Source organism: Rhipicephalus sanguineus, chromosome 7 (assembly GCF_013339695.2).
Source record: "Rhipicephalus sanguineus isolate Rsan-2018 chromosome 7, BIME_Rsan_1.4, whole genome shotgun sequence".
NCBI classification, from domain to species: domain Eukaryota; kingdom Metazoa; phylum Arthropoda; class Arachnida; order Ixodida; family Ixodidae; genus Rhipicephalus; species Rhipicephalus sanguineus.
This window is the reverse complement of record NC_051182.1, coordinates 51724772-51747612: the sequence shown is the minus strand read 5'-3', so window position 1 is coordinate 51747612 and position 22841 is coordinate 51724772. Positions and strand designations below refer to the sequence as shown.

General features: G+C 45.6%; 1 protein-coding gene across 1 annotated transcript; it reads right to left on the bottom strand.

The window, feature by feature from the left end:
• Positions 1-638: 638 nt before the first annotated feature.
• Positions 639-22663, bottom strand: LOC119398687 (cytochrome P450 3A7). The gene is made up of 5 exons (XM_037665517.1): positions 22657-22663; positions 20621-20711; positions 16454-16594; positions 7345-7507; positions 639-841 (listed from the first exon to the last, which is right to left on the bottom strand). Exons 1-5 carry the CDS (start codon positions 22661-22663, stop codon positions 752-754), a joined length of 492 nt encoding a protein of 163 aa, XP_037521445.1. The 3' UTR covers positions 639-751.
• Between the last annotated feature and the right edge of the window lie 178 nt (positions 22664-22841).

The following is a 22841-nucleotide window of genomic DNA, read 5'->3' as shown; positions in this document are numbered from 1 at the left end:
CCACCCGCCCAGATTCTGGTGTCCGGATAAAGTGCATGATGCCAGAAAAATCAAGGAACTTGTTTGAGTTTATTTTCTATGGAAGTTCTCTTTCGTAGCTATGGCTATAGCGGAGGTTGTATTTTTTTATGTTTTAATCGCTTATATTAGACCCTAGTGCGGCCGCTCACGCCGCTATGTCTTGGGATAGGGCGACTTGTATTCAACACTTTCCACTGCAGCAAGTGCAGCCTCCTTCCACGTTCACTCGCTCAATGCTTCCAAGGTGCAATTAGCGGGACTTGGCACCGTTTGACCGCAATCAATAGATGTGCATCGTCTGGCGTTGCTGTTAAACGAACAACGCGAGCGGAGGCTGAGCTCCACAAATACCCGAATACTAATGCGCTGTAGTTTGCATTAGGGAGTATCGTAACAGTGGCTGAAATATTTGCTTTAAATGACACCACTTGATCGTTTTGTGGTGAAATAGCTACAGTCAAGTGCACACATCGCCGAACGAATGTACAAATACTTATTCTACACATTTCGTGTGTTTAAACTGCAGTATTATAAGAATGAGGTATAAACTGTGAAATATAAGAATAAAGAGCAACCGACAAAACTGGCAGGTTGCTTGTTCTAAAAGGCAACGCACGTCAAGAAGAAATAATCATGTTTGTACACATATATTGATTTGTGCTCTAAATGAGGAGTTATTCTCCATATCATGCTCGTATGCACCTTTCGGCAGAAAATAGTAAAGGACGATTCATTTCTCGCGGCTGAGCCTGTGTAGTCGAATTTTAACAGCTTCCTTAGGCACGGCCAAGTGAGAGTACGTGTCCAGCTCGAGGTCTTTCTGCAAGAGAAAAAATAAACATTAGAAAAAGATTTGTTAAAACAGTCGATGTACTTACAAGCATGGGTTTTGTAAGTGCTATTCTTGATTTATACTTCTCTTAGATATATACCGGTATTGGTATGCGCAACTGCGTTACGCCGTCCTTAGAGAGGCACCTGTCTACGTTTCCTTGCGTACATTTTATTGAAATAGCTCGTATCGCTAGGTAGAATAGCCACACTGAAAGTACCTAATGATCCTTCGATTAAGGAGTCGATTCCGCAGTCATGGCGAGTAGCTCGTGTTAAGCCCCACTCCAGGTCTCGTAAGACTCGACTTTGTCTCGACTCCTTCCGGACTGTAAGCCTCGTTACCTATCTGTGTATGATAATTTATGAAATAGTGTACTATTGACTAGAGTGTATGTATGGTGTAAAAACCACACATATGCGGTCATGTGCAGCTTAAAAGGCAGGGATGGCAAAGTGCAGTTAAAATTGGGGCCCCTAGTGCACTAGTGGTGCGGAGCCTGAGGAAACAGCAGAGCTGATGGCGTTCACTTCCTCCGTACCCATCCTCCTCCCCCTCAATTCACTTTCCCACCCATTGCTATATGATACTATACCAGGCTACGCTATACTTTCCGTTCTCTCTCTTCTGTTTATTTTTGTTCTTTCTTTGTCTATCTTATCTATTTCTTTCACTTCTTCATTCGCTTTCTCTCTCTGTGCATGTGTTTTTCTCTGTCGCTGTTATTTTCTTTCTTTCTTTCTCTCTTTTTCGCGTTCTCTCGCCCTATGTCAACGCAATCATATGGTTCCCATAAATGCTTGTTGTGCTAGCTTGGGTATTCGTCGCATCTATTTGTGCAACAGCTAGTTATTCGATTTCTTTCCTCTAGGGACAAGCGAGATCCCTTTCGGCGAACAGTGTGCCGGCTGCGCTTTTGTCGTGTGTTTCCTAACTTTGTTGTTAACACGGCAAGCATGCCTGTGGCTACGCGAGGTTTTTTTAGAAGTTGTGGACAGTGTCCATTTTCTGTCCGTAAGGCTTTCAAATTACTATATCTTAAGTAAATCGAAAGAAACTATATAAAGGCTATGTGATATGATTTTTCCAGTACCTAAGTATAGATCAATAAACAGCTGAGGCGAAGGAAAAGTGCACTCAAACGGGTTCCAGAAATGAAAATTCGGCCATTTGCAAGAACTTTATTAATTTACATCCGGGTACTTTAGCAGCACCAACATACTTGGGAGAACGGGGTTTTTATATGTCGTGGGGTTCTCATTGTTTTATATGCGAAGCATCTTATGGCGGAGTTCAAACCGGTGGTGTGCGCCGTGACCACCCTTACATCGCATGCGCAAACCCTCTCCACACGCTTCCTCTCCGCTCCCCCTCTCCCTCTCCACTTCCCTCTCCCATAACCCTCTCCCCCTTCCCTCTCCCCCTTCCCCTCTGCACTACCCCTCTTAAACGCGGGCTCCACATGCCAAAACGCTGCTTCGCATCGCCTCATGGTTCCCTTCAGCGGGAGATGGTGTGATTTCTTTATCTGTAGAAAAGCTGAGACAATAAATCACGTATTTTTGCACTGTTGGCAAAAGGTCAACTTCAGGGACGCTTTACAGGAAACGCTAAAGAATGTACTTTGTCTGCATTCAACAAGAATCATGATTTTACCGATAGGAAGGGAGTACGGGATGCCTTTTGACCAGATTATGCTTTTCGGCCTCCACTGTTTATGACAGGCAAGAATGACCGGATTCCTGTGCGACCCTGACAGGCGACCTGCACGTGTGATTTTTCGTGACAGAATTGTTCAGTAAACTGATGTACTCAAACAGCAAGACTTCGTACCTGACTGGCAGTCTAGCGTTGAACTTCTGCCATTCCTAAATGAATCTTGAGGAAAGCCAGTCCAGTTTTTTTCCTCCTTTTTCGTTCATCTTTTGTTCATTTATATATGTGGAGATGATTGTAGCGTTGTATATTATTGTTGTTGACGTACATACCACGATCCGGTAATCACAAAGAGCCTAGATAGCCGAGTGGTCGCGACGCTCGCCTTCATACTGCAGGTAGACGGGTTCGAATCCTACATAACCACACAATTTTACTTTGTTTTATTTATTTCTGCTCCACCTCCTCTTCACTCGTATTCTCTCCTCTCACTCCCCTTGATACGATGTGCTGCTGTGCAGTGCGAGATGCCACATAAGGTAGAGGCCGTCCAAGATGCCACCTGTTTTCTGTTTACGCCACACGGGGCTTTAGTGAGCCTTAAACAGTTCCGCTCTTAAAATATGGATGCTCTTCTGGATTTTTCACAAGTATGCACCATTAATGTAACTGTTAAAATATGAAAAATTGCAAAGTTCTCGCAAAGTCTAAGAATATTTATGCATTTTTAACACCTTAAGCATGATGTGACACTGAAAGTCACATACACGTGATTGTAATGGTGTTATAGCTTTGTCTATGCAGACAATATCTGTGATGGATGTAGTAGCGACTACTTGGTAGGCAGATTATTTTTTTAAAACTAATTAAAGACAATGTAACTTCATCCGCCAAGACGTGGGGCAGGTTTTTGCGCTTTGGTCATCTGTCTTTTATTGCGTTAAGGCAATTTTCGAGCAAAAACTTCCAGCGGCCTGAAGTGTTCACAGTAGCAGCACCACAACATACTGGCTTCTGATTCACTTCTGCAGCAGCTACAATCGAGATTGATTGTGTTCCTTGATGTTATTGCAATGCTTTTTACTAGGTGCCAGCTGCACTTGCTTTTAATTAGTCTTTGAAACTTCACAAATCAGTCACTTCACATTTCTCGTTGGGCAAGCTGGTTGGGTACATTAAATTCAATATTTGTGGCACTAAAAAGCTACATTTTGAAGAAGCAAGAAATGAATAAAAACAAAAAGAGGAAGCACCGAACGACGCACAGATTTGAGAATCAGACAAAAATGGCAGAGGTGCTAAATAGAATATTTATCAAAGGGGCCCCCTCTAATGAAAATGTGTTTCAACAAATTTCTTTTGCTGAACTATACTTGTGTGTGAAATTGTACGTGCTGGAGAGCAAGTTCCGTTTATATCAACACAACATGAAATGAGTGATTGGAGTTCTTCAAGAAGTAACCAATGGCCACGCATAGGGTGGTGTAAAGATACTGTCAGCATGTTCTGTTATCTCAAACACTAGAATGCGAAAGCCTGCTGCACATTCGTCAAGCATTGAGTTATACGGGGAACAATGGGGAATATCACTTCCTCAAAGCATAATGAGCACCAGTGTTTATAGGTACGCATTTGATTAACGTACTCTTTCCATTGTGTTGTATTGTACCCCCCTTGCTGTTTTCTGCACCTCTCTCACCTGGTGTAGCATGACCTCCGGGATGGTACCACCTTTTCAGGGCATAAATAAGTAACTTCGCATTACTCAGAATTAATATCCATCAAGTAAAACTACTAATTACTCTCGACATCGTTAATTACGTCTTTGGTACTCTCATACACGCTCATTTCAGACTTGGAAGCTGTGCAAAACCGTGCCTGTTGTTTCATACTCTCTAACTATCACCGAACAAGTAGCGTAACCGTCATGAAATTAAGTTTGTCCCTCCCTCCTCTGTATCTTTCTGGTCCGTATCTTTATTATGTCTTTTTCATAAAATTTACTACAACTATCTGAAAAAAAAAATACTCACAAGCCCCTCGTACATCTCAGCTCGCATTAATGACCGCAATAAAGTTGGGATTCCGTCTTGTCACAATAAATGTTTTCATGACTCATTCGTACCCAGAACTTGTGTCAATTAGAATGCCCTCCCCCATGACATCGCTGACACAACAGATATTAATATGTTTCGCAAAACAGTTGCTACTATCTTGTGAATATATTGATCCTTGTTACTCTTCGTATAATTTGTTCTCTTATTATCAAAACTGTTGTGTATTCCCGCTGCTATTTTTCCTTTTTTGTCTTGTTGTGAGTTTTCACCAGCCATTTTCTTTTCTTTTACTTTTTTTCCTTTAGGCGTTGCTGTTTATTGTATTCTTTATGTATCCCCACTCCACCTGTAATGCCTTCGGGCCTTGAGGGTACAATAAATGAATAAAATAGGTAAATAAATAAGTTGTGCATACGAGCTGCCAACGACCAATGATGACTTTTTGCTTCACTCGTGTTTACGAGTGAAGTCGTTGCGAACTTTTTCAAGGGCACATCTGCATGAGACATATAAGGGAGTAAATGGCGTAAATAACGGTAGTAAACTCTTCCAATTTCACTGTACTCCACTTCCACTTGTTTAGTTCATTTCAATGCTTGTTGAGGGCTGCCAAATTCAGCCGGTTTTGTATTACGATATACGAAATCATGGCGAAAAGAACGAAAGCAGAGTTGGCGTTTGCGAATATTGTTAATATTTATGTGAGTGTGCCCTAAGGTCGTAATATGCCGGTCGTTTCTGGTTCTTTACCTTCTTTTTTTTCCAAGCACTCGCGTGCAGCGCCAATGAAACAATGTGGATGGCAACAGTGCTGCAAGGGCGCATCTAAACGTAATGTAGTGTGACAGATAAGTCTATTTATGTGTTTCTTTGGGCTGACCAACTAGTACGAATACTATTGTGTTTTTTTTGTGAATTCAAAAACCAGCACAGCGACTCATAGTTTCCGCGGCGCCATCGTTCATCTAGTTTAGAATGTCGGAACACGTAAACTGACGTTTTATTCGTGCACAATTTGGCAACATCCACTTTTTTTCTAGGCCGACTTTCATGTCCGGGGAGGAATGAACGAGTTTTATTTTGCCCTGCTGAAAAAGCATGAGCGTGCGATACGCACACACTCAATTGCTTGCACAACGAAAAAAAACCAAACAATTCAGTATCTGTATTCATTGACAAAATATTTTCTGAAAGCGGAAAGCTTCTAAGAGCACCAAGATGAAGCTGTGATATTTATCTGCTCAAATAAATAATGCACAGGAAGTAAGAAGCTTAAGTGTATGCAAAATTATATTCAAGAATTTCTGCATGTATAGGTCGAACATAAGCATCCAAATGGTTATGTTCGACCTTGTTTATGTGACATAATTACTGCGAAGCGCTTGAGAGGACAAGGACAGCAGCAAGAACACAACACGAGCGCTAACTTTCAACACTTGTGTTCTTCCTGTTGTCATCGCCCTTGCAAGCGTTTTGCAGTGTCTATCTGAAATCACTTCGCATGTGTTATAGGTTAGATCCTGTCACTGTGTTAACATTTTCTCTTTTATGATTTTCGAGGAAATACTGGCAACAAATCTCCTCCTGGACAGGAGAGCACGCGCGAGTTTGATGCTGAGGGGGTGTATCCGAACGAGGCGCTCTGGAGAGAAATTTGGCGAGCTTGAATTGGAACGGCCTTGGCTGAGTAAGACCATGGTGAGAATGAGCTCGAGTAAGCCCGCAGAAGCAGAAACTTGGTGAGTATGAGTACTAGTCAGCTTATCAGAGTGGACCCTCGGTTTCCTTAAGACTGACTGAGCCCAGTAAGACGAAGGTTTCATGAGTTTGAGTATTTCCCAGTTGAGTATGAATTTGTTGAGCATAATCTTCAGTGAAACCATTTGATTAGAGTTTTTGTGCGTATGAAAGAATTCCGTCACGCTGAGCAGAAATTCCGTGGTGAGACCGAGTGTGCCTTAAGTATAAAAATGAATTTCTCAATGAGCGGGAGTTAGGTTCGTTTCACCGATTTTATTTCAATGAAGCTGCTTGAATTTTTAAAATTTAATACACAACGTGATATTCTGTTACGAAAGTATTTACACTCGTGCATTTTTACAGCAAGTTCAAATATGAAAATGCATGCCGCCCTAACCATTTATTCCAAGCGGATATACTTCGAAAACTCAACGTCTGCGATTCGATAGTTTAAGAATAATATCTGGAGTTTTACATGCCAAAACCACGATATTATTATGAGGCACGCCGTAGTGGAGGGCTTCCGAAATTTTGACCATCTGGTGTTCTTTAACGTGCACTGACATCGCACAGTACACGGGACTCTAGCATTTCGCCTCCATCGAAATGCGACTGCCGCGGCCGGGATCGAACCCGCGACCTTGGGGTCAGCAGCCGAGCACCATAACCGCTATACCACCTCGGCTAGTTGAAATGTATCCTAATGTAACTATTGCTAAACGAACTTGTGAACCTTAGAGAAATAAGTGCCAGACGGGGCGATCGCACGATTTATGTGCGATCGTTGCACCCGGCTAATTTCTGAAGGTGAAATTTTCTTTTTTTTTGTTTTAACATAATTCGTATTTTTATGAATATTCGTCAGACTTTAAATACACGCCGTATATTTGTGTATGTAGCTATTTATATGAATGTATGTGTAGTGTAGTTATGCATGTCATTCTATACAGGTGTTCTAGCGGTGTGTCGCACAAAACGCTCGCTCGTTGCAAGGGTAACAATATAATAAGCGATCAAAGAAAGCAAAAAAAGCAATACCTTCTGAGAGGTGCCCAGCGTGATGCGGTAATGACGAAGGACTTCTGTAGTAGCTGAAGCAAGTTCTACTTGCGCCAGACGCTGGCCGATGCATATGCGGGGTCCCAGACCGAAGGGCTGATAAACTGTCGGGTTGATGCGATCTTTGTTCTCGGGACTGAACCTACAAATAACGAGGAGAAAAATACCCGTACTTAAGCCTCCTTCCGGCAAGCGCTCCCTCCGGAAAGACGCTCAATGAACATCTTTCCTATGAGGACCTGTGTTCCTTCCGTCTGTGTTTAGTTTAAAGGAGAAAGCCTTAGATGCCTCATCGAACGAGAACAGAGGCTGTCGGAGTCAACAAGAAAGTGATGTAAAAAGTCATCGTCGTGTGATGACGTCACCTGTGGCGTCGTTGTGAAGTTACAGGTCGCAAGAATTTCTGACGTCTCTATGACGTCACGTACCGTGATATCACGTGATTGCTTCGTCACATGAGCTGCGCGCTACTTCTCTGCGAAAGCGTGAACTCGAGGCAATAAAGAAAGCGATCTCCTAGCGCAGAAGACCTCATGGAAAGCAGCCGCAGTGCTGCGTCGGCTGCTTGGAGAGTATAAAAAAGCGGCGTTCGCGTGACCCAGCCTATTGGCGGCTATGGTGTAACGCGAAAAGTACGCGCTATGGAGGACACTGAGGCATGGCCTAGTGGATTCTTTGTTAGGCCTGAGGAGTATGCAACTCCAGAGGAGGCTCGACGAATACGAAAGCAGGCTTGACGAGTCAAATGGCTCATCCCATCTTGATGTGTCGTTTACATCATTCATACTTCCGTCACTAAAGGGTGGAATACATGCGATATTTTATCGCTGTCCGAGTGACGAACTTCTTCCGACCGCGAACGGCTAACGAACGGTGGCTGACGGCGCCTCTGTCGCAACATAGCCAAGATGCCGCATCGCGCAGCTGCGCCTTTACTTTACGCGCGAAATTCGTCGAGATAATTTGTTCCATGTACTCCGGCCTTAAGGTATTCGCTTTCGAGCCGTATTGCGATCGTGTAAGAAACGCTCGGGTTATTTTGCTCATTCAACGCGGCTGGACGAAAACCGGCGGCAGGGCCCATGATGGTCGAACAGGCCATTCATTATTACACGCGTAATATACTGTGACACATTCATTCGATTTCTTCGTAGATGAGTAAACCCACTGCTAACTCGATAAATGTACGACGTAGTGATTACCCTCAAAATGGCTGATTTGCACCACCTCATATCAACGGGTCAAAGTTAGGTGATCTTACTGTCGCCAACCATTAGCACACATGAATATGAAAGAGTCACAATTTCGTCCTTAAAAGCCAACTCCGACGATTTTTTGAGGTCAATGGATCTCAATACGTTTGTTTGCACATTCCCATTATTTATGCCAAATTACAAGCTGGAGAGATATGCAGATTCATTACAAATGAATTTAATGATTGCCCCGACTCTCCCCACCTCGCTTCCCAGAATTCTTGGCAACACTGTGTGCGTGACGTCATTTTTGGCATAGCGGAGGTGACGGAACCGAGGGGCCACTAGAGCGTCTGCTGTGCATAAGGCAACAATCGTGTGTGTTTGGCCAGCGCTTCGTTGGCTGGGCGTGTGAATTTCAGTTTCGTGCGATGGGTGGTATGTGGTGTTGCGTTGTGGGCTGCACACGATTACCAATTGGCAGTCGCGAAACGCTCGCACCAAACGATTTCCCTGCGTCTTTATATTAGTGTGTTTTAGCTAGCAAAACCGGTTTCCTGCACGGAAAGTGCGGTAATACCGTGCCGGCTAAAGAATGCACATGCGTGAACATTACCGTACGGAAACACTTTCCGTAACATATACAGGGTCACCGTGACGAAGCCTATCGGTATGCGGTGAGCTGCGCGTCTTGCGAAAAAACGTAGCCTAATCGAGTAACGTTGGTGCGTAAGGTGACTCGTACTTGGCTTATATTAAATTTCTTTGACCCTACCAACGCGATGGTAAACGTCGTATTGCCAAACGTATGCACTCTTCTTACAGCAATACTAAGAAGCTTTAGTTAGTCCGCAAACTTCTAAGCGATAGCATTTTACCCGATCGCGGCCCCACATACTTGAGCTGCCTGGATAGGTGGCGCCATCTCGCGGTGGAATGAGCAACCAGACAAGCAATGAACTAAACAGGTGCTTTCCACTTCATCGAAGAGGAATGGAATGGCGAGTTTAGTTGGCCTCCAAATGCGTCGGAATCCAGCTGTCATTTTCCGAGTGCTCTGAGGAGCTTCTGCACGTGGCACGGTCAGTCACACACAATATATATTTCCGACGGAGTCACCTTTCCCCTGAGCGTCTGCTCTTCGCCGCTTTCGCAGCTTTCATATTACGTGCTGGTGGGACCGGTATGCCTTGCATTAATTCCGGTTTTTCCCGACTTACACGTCACGCGAAGACAATATGCTCGGTTAGGTTTTGGTTTGGGTGTTGCGCTTTTTTGCTTATTTAAAATTATTCTTCAATTTGCCGAGTATTTCTGCTATCGGGCCCGTGACCCAGTACAGGCGCAGAAGAGGCAGCCGCGAGGAGATATCAGCTCTGTGAGGTTGCCCAACTAGCTCGCTGCACACGGCAGCTTACTGAACGATCGGCGGCCCCCGTCCCTTACCGTGTCACGACGCACTGGCGTCGAGACGCAATACAAGACAGCAACGTCTCCCATGACCCATGGCCACCCAGCTCCCTGAGCCGCGACTCCCAGAATCAAAGAGATAGAAGAAGCTATTTATAGAAAACTCGGGCCACCTACGAGGCTTCCGTTTTTCAATCGCTTCGGGCTTGCCTACAAATCACGTGCTCTAGGCCTCGCTCTCACCAGTATGCAGACCACGGCTCTCGTACCAACTAATCGATGCTCTTAAAACAGCAACTTGCGAACAGAAAAAAAACTCTTATCCTGCCGACAAGTTCAATTACGTCACAGCAACCGACCTCCTCGCCCTCAAGGAGGCAGGCCACCGACGCTAGGGAGGAAAATCCTCCCTAGGCCTACTCCAATCCAGCTCAAAGCAAGGTTGCCCCGAACCGCGAAAACTGTCACCCGATGCTCCATGAACCCAACCATGGGCGCTATTGTGGTTTCTCGAGATGAACCGCGCTCTCGGAAGACGTGGACACAGAAAACGCTGTCGAGCAACCAACAAGTGTACATTTATTAACCTGCTTTTATTAACCTGCATTTATTAAGCGGCTGGCGAGCTCACCAGCCGAATCTAATACATAAGTAGTAACACGCTTACATAATGCCAATACATACAACAATACACAGAAAACATACCACATACAATGTGCGCATGCGGCGTCGGTGATGTGCGACTCACCACGAGGGGCGCGCGGGAAACGAGCTTCGGCATCGTCCCCATGGACCCACCGCCACAGCCGTTCGTCCACGCACACTGCCCAAGCCCAAAGAGAGACTAGCTGATGTTCTCTGTGCGCAGGTCTAACGGTCTAACCACTTTTCCGCTTGGCGGCGCCACCGCGCTAACCCTACCCCGCGCGATCAGAGCGCCACCTCTCGCTTGGTGGCTGGTAAACTTAGCTGCGACTAATACGCGAGGCGCGCATGCGCCATGAGGCGCAAACGACTTTACTGGGGGTGAGAGCAGCCTCAAGCTATCAAAGGCCGACGCGCTTTACTGCTGATTAGATAATCGATGGTCGACGTTCTGTTCGCCGCTACCAGTGTACATTAGTAAAACTTGTTGTTAGGCTAGTTGGTGCATGTTAGAAGAAAATTCGACGTCGCGAACCACCGAGAAGAAAATGCGAAAAGAAACGACGCCTCTTTCGTCAAATTTTCTTGCACCAGTTTACAGCGTGCATTGCTTGTAGTTTAGATTTTTATTTCCTGGCAACAAATTCGCCCGAATAAAGAGTTTCGTCTTAAACATGCTGACTACTGCTTTCTTCAACAGCACGAGAACGTGACGACATCTTAAATAGATTACACTTAGTGAGAGCCGAGAAGTAATGCAAAACAATTGGAGCAGCTAGGCACTGGGAGTGCGCAGACTGTGGAAAGAGCGCAGCTGGTGGCCTTGCCCTCCTCGTTTCTCTCATCCTCACCCTCACTTCCGTTGCCACCTCCGTGCTATAATGCAGCATACATGGCTATGCTATATTTTACCCTCTCCCCTCCTCCGTTCCCTCGTCATCATCATCACTTTCCTTTCCCACCCCCTTTCTCTACTATACTATACATGGCTACGGTGTGTTTTCTCTCTAGCTCTTTTGTCTGTTCTCTCTTTCCCTCTCTCGCTTTTTTTCTGTATTTCATTCCTTCTATATTTCTTTTCTTTTTCTCTTTACCTTTTTCTCGTTCTTTCGCTCACAGCAACGCATTCATAAGATTCCCATAAATGCGTGTTCGGCTACCGAGCCTCGATTCCCGCCGGGTAACGACGCTCGCCTTCGGACCGTTGGTACCCGGGTTCGAATCCCGCCTCGACAGAAAATTTTATTTCAGTTTATTTATTTCTTGTTTTCTTCCTTTTCACTTCCTGCCTTCTCTCCTCCTATTTTCCTTCCTCCTGCCCACTTTGCCGAGCAGAGTTTCCTCTTAACGCTCGCCTCCCTCCTCCTTCCGGGCTCCTTGCCTCAGCGTTCCTCGTTTTACTAGACTTTACTCTTTCCCATTCCAGGCTCCAACCTCCTTCCCCACTGTTCTCTATCACTCTCCTTCGCTCCGCCATCTCCCTGTAATGTCTTCGCTTTCCCTCGAACCTGCTGTACTCGGCAGAGGGGCTTGCCCAATTCCTGTGGCATATAGCCGCCCTAGTTTATGAGCACGTTTTGCGTAGGAACGGCTGCTTAAACAGCAATACTGTTAAAAAAAAAGTCACAGTTTCGCCGCAAGGGCGAAGCAATGAATGCGATAGCGAGAAATCGAAATGTCACACGAAGAACCAGAAGCAGCTCGAAACTTGCAGCGTGCCGCTGAAGCACATAGAAGGACGCCCTAAATTACTACAATGGCTGTTTGGGCTTGTTTGGCCCTAAATGAACGCACAGGCATGCACACGGCAAGCGTGAACTAACAACTGTCACAGTTGTTACGCCTATGTGCTTGAGCAACACGCTGCAAGTGTCGACAATGAAGAATCATACGCTGGCTTGCTTGCTTGCTTGCTTGCTTGCTTGCTTGCTTGCTTGCTTGCTTGCTTGCTTGACCCTTAATTGTTGGCTTTTGCCGACTACGGGGGATTGGCTATGAAACCGGCGGCTAATATAAGTGGGGAAATTTAAAATTGAGCCGCTCTAAGATATTTCTTCTTTTTTTTAAACCGTGGCGCGTGGAGGTGGGAGGGTAAGAGGATTTGACGATTATGATTGCCTCTGCGAATAACCTCCGTAGCCACACGGGTGGGCGTCTGATGCAAGGGACGGCGAGAACGGACATGTGGCCTTAAATGCTAGAGCGTTAAGGAAAACCAACAATGGCAGCGTTGACTCAACGAATGGAATGAATGAAAATTAGGATCTGCAGGAATCGAACCCAAGCATTTGCGTGGCAATCAGGTATTCTACCACTGAGCATGCCAGGTCATAAAGTGGTTTGGAAAAACACACGCAGGCGTAATGGGTAACGTAAATTGTGGTCGTGGTGCTTGCTACCTGATTTTACAAGAAAGCAATAAACACTACACGATACCACTACAGGCATTATCAGTTAACGTGTAGTTCGCGGCTCCGCTTTTATAGCAGTCAATAAACATTACGTTTGTATTCATATGATTCGGCAGTTTTGAAGCATTGCTCGACCCCGGAGGAATAGATTAACGAAGAAAATTACACATCACCGCACCGTAAATTGACTTAGCGCAAGAACGACGCAGTTCCACATTTCTTACGAGGCGGGCGATGGCCTCATGCTGAGAGGATGATGCAATTGATTGACACGCTTTGTAGACACACTAGGCCACATCCCCAGAGTCTACGAATACGACAAGCACCATCCACTAATGTTGCTCCACGTACAATATCACCTGCCAGCCTCGAGCCTATACCTCACCAACGGAAGGGTGGCTTCAGGTTCATGGCCGGCTGTACAGCCGTGTGTCGACGAAATACCGAGGCATAGGATGTAGATGCTCACTGCCGTCAAGGTGAAAAACACAGAGACTGGCCATGCGGGTTCCTTGTTCACACTACAGGCAAGAGCCGTGGCGTTTTTTATGTAAAATGTGACGTAATGAACGGGTGTATTAGGAACCGAGGCATCCAAGAATTCAACGGCTCTGCTAAACATACTTCACTACACATCGACCCCTCGTTAAAAAGATCCTATAACAAGCATCGCGTGTGCTCACTGATCACGGTGAGGCCCTGTCCAAGAACTGTCAAGAACTTCTTCCACACATGCCAAATTCGTGAAACGCGCTTCTCGGGACATATATGCGGCTCTTCAACATATATGTGTGCGTATAAATTTAAACATATCTTTACAGCCATTTTGGCTTGTCGCTCATTAAAAAAAGTTACGCCACAGTCACCCTACCGGTTCGAAACATCCTCCCACGGTACGGGGATCTGGTTTTTTTCTTCTTGTTTTAAACTGGCGCGTGGAGACCCTCTGCGTCTCCTACAATTGGGGGCGCCTTGCAAGGTTGCGCGGTGTTCTTTGTCTTTAGGGGCGAGGCTTTATAGCGGCACCCGTTCGTTCGTAGTGTATGTAACCTTCACGCTTTATAAGGTGGTGCCGGTGGGAGATTTTTCCTGTGCGTTGTTGAACAATAAAAAATTCAGCGTATAAAAGCATTCTTCTGTCTCTCATTCCCATTAGGACTTTATCCAAGAGTGCGGTGAGGTTTCTCCTGTCGATTAAACAATAAAAAATTTGTTCAAAACGGTGATTGATGAAATAAACCAACAAAAGACGCCAGATGTTTTGTAAAAGCAAAAAAAGAACGCCAGATGTTTCAGCAAAACGAAAAGACGAGCTGCTTAGAAAGACGCCAGATGTTTTCTAAGCAATGTTTTCTAAACAATGAAAATTCACAGTACATAAAATTAAAGTGCGCTGCAATCGTCAAACTCACGAACCTAAACGCGCCCGATCTCACGTCGGTGAATGTACTGGGCAGAATTCACGGAAGATTCACGGTTTACGATGAACCTCCGAGCTTCGCCCACTCATCATCATTCACTCGTATATGCTGTGATTTTTAGGGGCGAAGCTTTAAGGCGGCACCCGTTCGTCCCTCGTAGGTAGTCTAGTAGTCGGCAACCAGTCTTAGCTTTGACCTCAAGGTGGTGCCGGTGGGATTTTTCTGTGCATTGTTGAACAATAAAAAATTCGAGCGTCGCGTTAACTAAAAGCCGAATCCTGTCTCTCATTCCCCAAGCAGCCATTGGCATGTTCCAGGGAAACGTTAAAAGTAGAAGTGTAAGTGTTAGCAAAAGCCGACTTCTGTCTCTCATTCCCATTAGCCCATTGTTTACCTCCAAGTTGCCTGTGAATTTCTCCTGTGCGTGATAAACAATAAAATTTTGTTCAAAACGCCGTATTGATGAAATAAACCAACGAAAGACGCCAGATGTTTTGTAAAAGCACAACGAAAGAACGCCAGATGTTTCTAAGCAAACGAAAAGACGCCAGCTGCTTAACGAAAGACGCCAGATGTTTTCAAAGCTTTCACAATGAAAATTCACAGGACATGTAAAATTAAAGTGCTGCAGTCGTCACAACTCATCGAACCTTAGTATAAACGCCCCGATCAGCGGTGATGATGTACTGGGCAGAATTTACGAAGATTACGGTTTACCGATGAACCTCCGCACCGCCCACTAAACTCCGTGGATTGCTGTGATTTTTTTTGCCTTCCACACCGAGTTACAGAAAATGGCCACTTTGTCGTGCCGCCGGGCAGTATTCGAAATGAAAAAAAAAAACAGGAGCGCTGGTCTGCATGAACATTGGAGAAACGGCTCTTAGATATTTCTTTTTTAAACTGTGGCGCGTGGAGTTAACTCCTGCGCCTCCAGACACGGGGGCGTCTGATGCAAGGTGTTCCCGGTGTTCTTTCTTTTTTTTTCCTTCAACATCACAAGTGGGTACAAAAAGGGCCAATGGTGCGCGATTCAAGGGCAGTTTTCAAAGGGGAATAAAATTGGGAGCTGCGTGATGCAAACACGGTCACAACTCCGGTTTGCTTAAAGGCGGTACATGTGTAATAAATAGCTCGCCGTTCGCTGGCGCATACATGGCGTGTGTTACATTCTGCAACAAAGCAAAAAAGAATGAGCGTGTGGATGATGTGTCTAACGCCGCGCGCTGGGGAGCTGGGGTGCTGGTTCGACCGCGGTCGGGTGCTTCAGTTTTTTCTTCTTCTTTATTTTTCTTTGTGCCTTTTTAATATACATACATATACATGCGACATGACGGCGTGACAGACGGCGACGGCAAGAATAGGCGAGATTCCGTATAATTGTTATCGCAATAAAACTAAACGATCAAACATGACGCGAACTGTACAATTGGCAATCTCGGCAAGGTCATGGATCAAATCTTGCTCCTGATTTAAAAAGTAAAACATGGCCGAGTTGGTGAATGATAATCAACCATACAGGTGAAGTGGCCTCCAGGACAAGTAGTGTCGTCTCAGCCATTTTCCCAACTCATGATACAACCCCGCCGTAGCATGGATGAGCAGCTAAGCCTGATCCAAAGTTTGGCGTATATGGGTGGTAAATTGTAACTATTAGAAGCACTTTACTTGGTAAAATTTGAGCGAGTGCTAATGGTTAGAAAACAAAATCACAAATGAGTGTCAAGGCCTCCATAGTTTTTCCCATATACAAGTTGCAGCGCCTGGCTTATATGAAATTTACAGACAGGGTGAATGGTTAGTCTCTTGATATTTGTCTCCGACATGACTCCACAAGGGCCTACTAATTTCGTATTATGCTACCTTATCCCGAGGATACGTTGCTGGCCACAGTGGTACGAAGTTGACTATTGAAACATCGTCACATAAAAAGTCTTGCAGCGAATAAGATTACCAGTGATATAATTCACTCGGGCATCCGGAAATTGACAATTATCTTGAGGCTTACCTTTCGGGTACAAACTTCTCAGGATGGTCCCAATATTTCGGATCGTGATGCAATTGGTATGTGGGCACCATGACAGATGTTCCCTTCTTAATCAGGTATTTCCCGTAGCGATAATCTTTGTCAGGGCACCGTGACGTAAACCTGTGGATGTAAAACTGCAGGGGTGTGCGATATTCGAAAGTTTCGAAACTCGTATTACATTCGAAATATTCGTATTCGATTCAAATCGTGTACGAAAAGTGAATATTCATACCTTCGAATATTCAAAAATTCGTATGCTGATTATCATGTAAAATAACTTCTTCCACATTTCTGACGTTCGTATAGCTAAAAACGTTCCCGAAGGAGCGATAAAGATCAGTACACGAGGCACGATATCTGCCTGCGGCGAGCGCCCCAATGTAATTTATTGCTTCATCTCCGACGTGCAGCGCTGTTGGCGACGAACCATACATTTTCAATATTATGCGGCCGTAACGTCGCACTACCACTGTTCAAGCGACCGCTTCTGAAAAAGACGACCCATGTGACTGATGGCACGTGGGCACCTTGAAACCCAGTCAGGCAAAGTTGCCCCATGTATCTCCCTATACCAGCCATTTCTGTTCCAAGCGAGCGTGCCTTTTCAGTGGCAGGGGGGAGGGGGGGGGGGCTGTCTCTGTTAGAAGGGAGCGCCTGCGTATCATGGGAGCAACTCATATTTCCATGATAACATCTAGTCATTACTTTCATTGGCCGTGATTTGCTTGTGTTGTGATGTGCATTGTGCACCTGGAATTGTGTTCTGGAGATAGCAGTGTATATATGTTGTGTTGCCAGCCAGGCTGTTAATGTTTTTTTTTCTTCAAATAGTACATGTTAAATAAAATATTGTACTGTGGACACTTTCCTTTGTTTAGATATTCACGAATTCGAAGGTGATATCATTCGATTCGTACGAAAAATTGATATTCGCACACCCCTAAAAACTGCGATGTAAACTCGTGTGGCAAGCGTGAACAGCTCTGGTTTCAGAACCAAATCAGGATCAAATTAACTTCAGAAACGTTGCATCTTGAAGCGAAAACGAAAACACGAAAAAAAAAGTTTTCGGTAAAAAAGATGCGTAGGTCCACGGGCCCTCCACAACCGCGATACGTGCACGAAGAAGATATCATAACCTGGCTAGCAAATGCACTTTTTGGGTTTCTTTACCCAGTGCGTTGGGGGCAAATAAACGTAGTGACAAGTATGTCGACCAAAATAGCGCCATTATCAGTTGGTGAGACTGGCATTCCAAATTCGGAAACTTCGGACGAAGTGTAGCATCTAGTGCAGCCAGAATCCACGCTCGCACAGTTATAATTGTCAGTATTATGTTAGATATTGCATAATCTGTATTGATGAAAAATTTGTCAACACGGGGTGTCGCTGGAACCGACGTTTCGACAAGGGGACTTGTCTTCTTCAAGGCTGCAATTGCTTTCCTTAGCACGCGTGTGTATATGCTTCCTACCCCTTCCTCCAACCCAAAAAAAGGAGGAGGAGAGGGCAATTGCGAAAACGGGGGTTCGAGAGAGAAGGAAGGGCCGGCGTGTGAGTGCAAAGGAATAGTCTGTCACAAAGAACGAAGACGGGGGGAGGGGTGGCGTTCGCGTAGAAAGGTAGAAGCGAGGTAGACGTTTCACTGTAACACTGAAACATGGTTATAAGAAAGAAGTACCATTTCATAATGATGATTCAATCCGTAGTTAAGCCGCCTCTTGTAGTTTAACAAATTCTAGAAGCTTGGTGAGATGTAGCTTTGGATGACTTGGCCCTCCTTTATTAGCACCTGGTCTCGACTAAATTTGTCTTGTCACGTATGTGGGGCTCGTCGCAAAGGATCTACATGTTATTGACGACGCCAGGGTTAAAAAGAAGCTGCTCATTAAAAAATGCGAAGTCTATATATTTAGACGTATTCATAGAGCTCAGATGTGGGCGGGTTGTCTGAAAACACTGCACTGCATTCAACGTACAATGGTTAACGTTTGTTGTACTGTAACTTGCGGTTTAACTGAACTGTCATGTGTGCTGCATATTAAAAATCTCAGCTATGAAATAGGAACAAATGACATTACGCCCTCCACGTGCTCCAGAGTACCCGATTTGACCAAGTATTTCCTCGGCATATACGCAAACAAGCTGATTTTAGCGTTTTCAGAGACGCTTCACCACTGAAATACAAGCGGCCGTTTGTTAGATTGCTGGTAATATAATCATATTTTCTCATTGGGAAGTATAAATTTATCGGAGGGAGCCAGCAGGAAAAGGAGCACGCTAATCTTGCGAAAGGCGGCAGTATAATGTTGCGACAATACACAATGTTGACGTGAAGGTAAACATTAGACAGAAGTCTGTCTGGTTGGGTAAGTAAACTGAGATAACTGATATTTATTCTCCAACCAAAGTTACGAAGACACGTAAAAACCCGACGTTTCGGAACCAGCTCGGTTCCTTCCTCAGGGGGGACTGCGGCGGCTTGGCAGCGGCCTCTTTAAGGCACTCTCGCGGCGGTTAACGACCCCACGCATTACCGAGGAGCGTAGCCCATGCGCATACACCGGGGGAGAGTTCCGAGTGAACGTTGATATTTGAGTGGTCCTCTGTATATGCCACGACTCCAGTAGTAACCTCCTCCTCCACTTGGTTTCACTTTCGAGGATGGCGGTTCCGTTGAAGTCTATTCTGTGGTCAAACGTCTCTGCGTGCTCGGCGACGGCGCTGCGTTCTTTGTTGAGTTTACGGACGTCGTTGAAGTGTTGCCTAATCCGTTCGGGGAAGTTTGTGGTCTCGCCGATGTATATCAACCGTTCACTCGGAACTCTCCCCCGTGTGTATGCGCATGGGCTACGCTCCTCGGTAATGCGTGGGGTCGTTAACCGCCGCGAGAGTGCCTTAAGAGGCCGCTGCCAAGCCGCCGCAGTCCCCCCTGAGGAAGGAACCGAGCTGGTTCCGAAACGTCGGGTTTTTACGTGTCTTCGTAACTTTGGTTGGAGAATAAATATCAGTTATCTCACAATGTTGACGTCCTGCTACACAAGGCAGTCTCAGCTCCACTAAAACTAAGGCGGCGACGATACATCGGCTCTGTTTCTAACGTAGACTATATTATCGATATGCATGAGTCGTGCAAAATTTTCTTTTTGTTGTACTGTATTGACAATTTCACCATGGGGTTATCATTTACGGTATTTATCACAAAGCTTCTGACGTGTTATCCTTATCAACATGCACAATATATTCGTGCCACAGATAAGAGAATTGATGGTTTTCGCCGTTGTACCTGCTTTCGTGTTGCCCTTCGAAGTGTTTTGTGTGTGCGTGTGTGTCCAGTGGCGTGCACTATAACTGAGAGGCAGAACAAATAAAGAGTGCGGAGTGTGCTCTAAGAGCGCTCTCCTTGCATTTACTGCGAGCACATAGGCGTTACATAAAGTAACGATATTTAAAATAGCAATAAAGCTTGCAGCTCATTCCGGGGTCACTTAACGGCATTTAATGGCCCAGGGCACCATGTTTCATGAATTCCGCAGCACGAGTTCTTTTTGTTTCATACGGCGAAAACCTTACATGTCTCATCAAACGCAAAAGGTGACTCGGTGGCGTAACGCTCAAGATCCAACGAGGCACCTGATCGAAAATGACGTCACCGTCTACGTCACCGTGACGTCACGTGTTACTAGTATTTATGGCGTCATCGTGGCGTCTCTATGACATCACTAACATGAAGTCAATTGACGCCATCACAAGACATTGTCGCTTGATTGACGGTACGTCGATCCCGGAAGTGCAGTGCCACGTGAGCCGCACAAGCTTAAGGAGGGGGGCTCAATACAATCGACTAAAAAAGTAATAAGAATGCAATAGGAAGACCACGGCTTGTGCATTTGAGTCGTCTTAGACGAATGCGTAAGGGACACTGTGACTTTTGCATACTACAAGCGTTAGGAAGATTTCACACCATAAGCTGGACAGGACACGACGCACAAGAAACTTTAGGCATGATAACACGAGTAATGTTAACCTTACGCGGCTGTTTATTAAGCAACAATTTCGCTGCCAACCTTGAGCATCGTGCTGCACCGTTCATGGCTATAAAATTAGACGATGAAAGATAGGAGAAAAAAAAAGTGCGGTACTCACGAGATTATTGGTGGATATATCCTCAGTGTCTCAGAAATGACTTGGTTTGTGTATGGGAGTGTCAAGAGGTTTGGTAAGATAAAACATCTCCCTGAAAAGAGAGGGAAAAAAAATGCAACACGTGAGTAGGTTTGTCTTGGGCAAACTTAGGTGGGAACGAAAGAATTTCTGACGTTTCCAAGGCGGTCCATATAGAGCCTTAGAGTCTTCAATGTGTTTGGGAGATAACACTGACTGTAACACAATCCATTATGTATATAAGGAGATTGGGCAATACAATCTAGAAACTATGCGAAAGAGGAATATTACTAATTTCTAGGCCTTTACGTGTCAAAATCACGAAAATTAACAGGCACGCCGTGGTGGATGGCTACACATTAATTACGATCATCTGGTTTTTCGTAACTGGCACCTAAATGTAAGGTGAACGTGTGTTATTGCATTTCGCCTTCACCGAAATGCGGCCCGCCGCGTGGCCGAGAATAGGTGACCCGTAAAATAAGCAATTGCCGGAAACAATGAGATGCGGCGGCTCCGGTTCGACGCATCACGCGGGTGAACCATGGGGAAGGAATACTAAGGAGAGGCCCTGACGTCACATTCGTGAAGCTTCCACATCGCAAACACCCGCATCGCCTCCTAGCGAAGGAGCAGCGAAAACATTTGGCAATTTCCGTTGCGTCGCTGCAAGCCATTTGCAAGCTCATGTGCGCATCGAGCGACTCGCGAAACTTTTGCAGCGGCTTTCTTTTTCGCCGCGCAAGCGGCGCAGTCGATCACGCATGCTGCTCCTTGCAATACCCAGCTGTTGCGTATAACCTGTGCAATCGCGTGCACTGCGAACATTACCGGGTGTCACTTTTCATGTGTACGTATACGTTCGCTTCATACTGATCACTAAGGCATGGTATTTGCACGCGGAGCACTCGGATGTGCGCTCTTTGCTTCTTACTCGTTGTGTCATCTCGGAACACACGGGAAATTTTGTTTTTGGCGTCTGACGTGCCGTACACCATGCGCTGAAGGCATCGTACGTTTTAGAGGCTGTGTCGTTCAAACGAAATGGCAATAAAGTTTTGTTGTTGTTATCGGATTGCGTGATGTACGTATTGTGCGGTGGTGCGCTCGCTGCGTGCTTGTGTTGTGTGCGCACTGGAATTACAAACTTTACGTGCACGATCGCGTTACAATACAGCGGTGTCTTCTTTTCGACGTGAAGTTACGTCAAACTATAGGTTGGCATTGCGCCGAATAGTACTGCGCTCACTCCATATACACGAGCAAAGATCCGCTAATCGGGCAATAGATCTGGAAATCGGTCTACAAGAAAGGAATAGAAAGGCCTAACGCCCAGCAGAACGCGTAAGTCACTGCTAGGTGAGTTCCAATACGATGAGGCAGGGCTGGATGTTTTTGATTACGGCACGTACCGGTACTTTCTGTACTGTTGCACGAAAACGCTCCACGAAGAACTTCAGCACGCAGCGCTCGGGCCTGCTACGTACGAACAGCCTGGTAAACGTCTGCTTGCAACATTTTACTGCGTGCGAACCGCACAATACGCGCTAAGTTTACGCCGGGACTACAAATCCGAGCAGACGCGAACCACCGCGGAGAGCACGCCGCGGGGCGTCTGCTGTTTGTTTGCCCCATATCGGTTTGTTTGCCCCATAAATCTGACGTCACTTCCGCCACAGTTTTCGCAATGCATGGGATACCATAGGGCCTCTCCTTAGTTTTCCTTCCTCCACGGGGTGAACAGCGGCACGTCTGCGGCACGTGGCCCTCTCCGTCTGCCGCGGTGGAGCAATGGTTTATAGTGCTCTTGCTGACCGAAGGTTGCGGGTTTGATCCCGCGGCGGGGTGGGCACTGCGATGGAGGCGAATTTCTAGAGGCCCGTGTACTGTGCATGTCAGTGCACGTAAAGAACACCAGATGATCGAATTTCGGCGCGCTCCGCTACGGCGTCTCTGAAATCATGTGGTTTTGGACGCAAAGCCCCAGATATTTTTTTCTGCTACGTAAAAAAACCTACCTCTCATTCACGTTTCAGTGATGTCAGCGCTTTAGACGATGATCTCGTGTTTTGCTTAAACGTAGTTGAGATGATGATAAGCCCGCAAGCCATTAAAGGTAAGGATATGTTTGCTGCACACAAACGATATGTAACGTTTTCTGCTACTCGCTGGTACTCTAACTGTTCTGCTAGATCAGCATAAT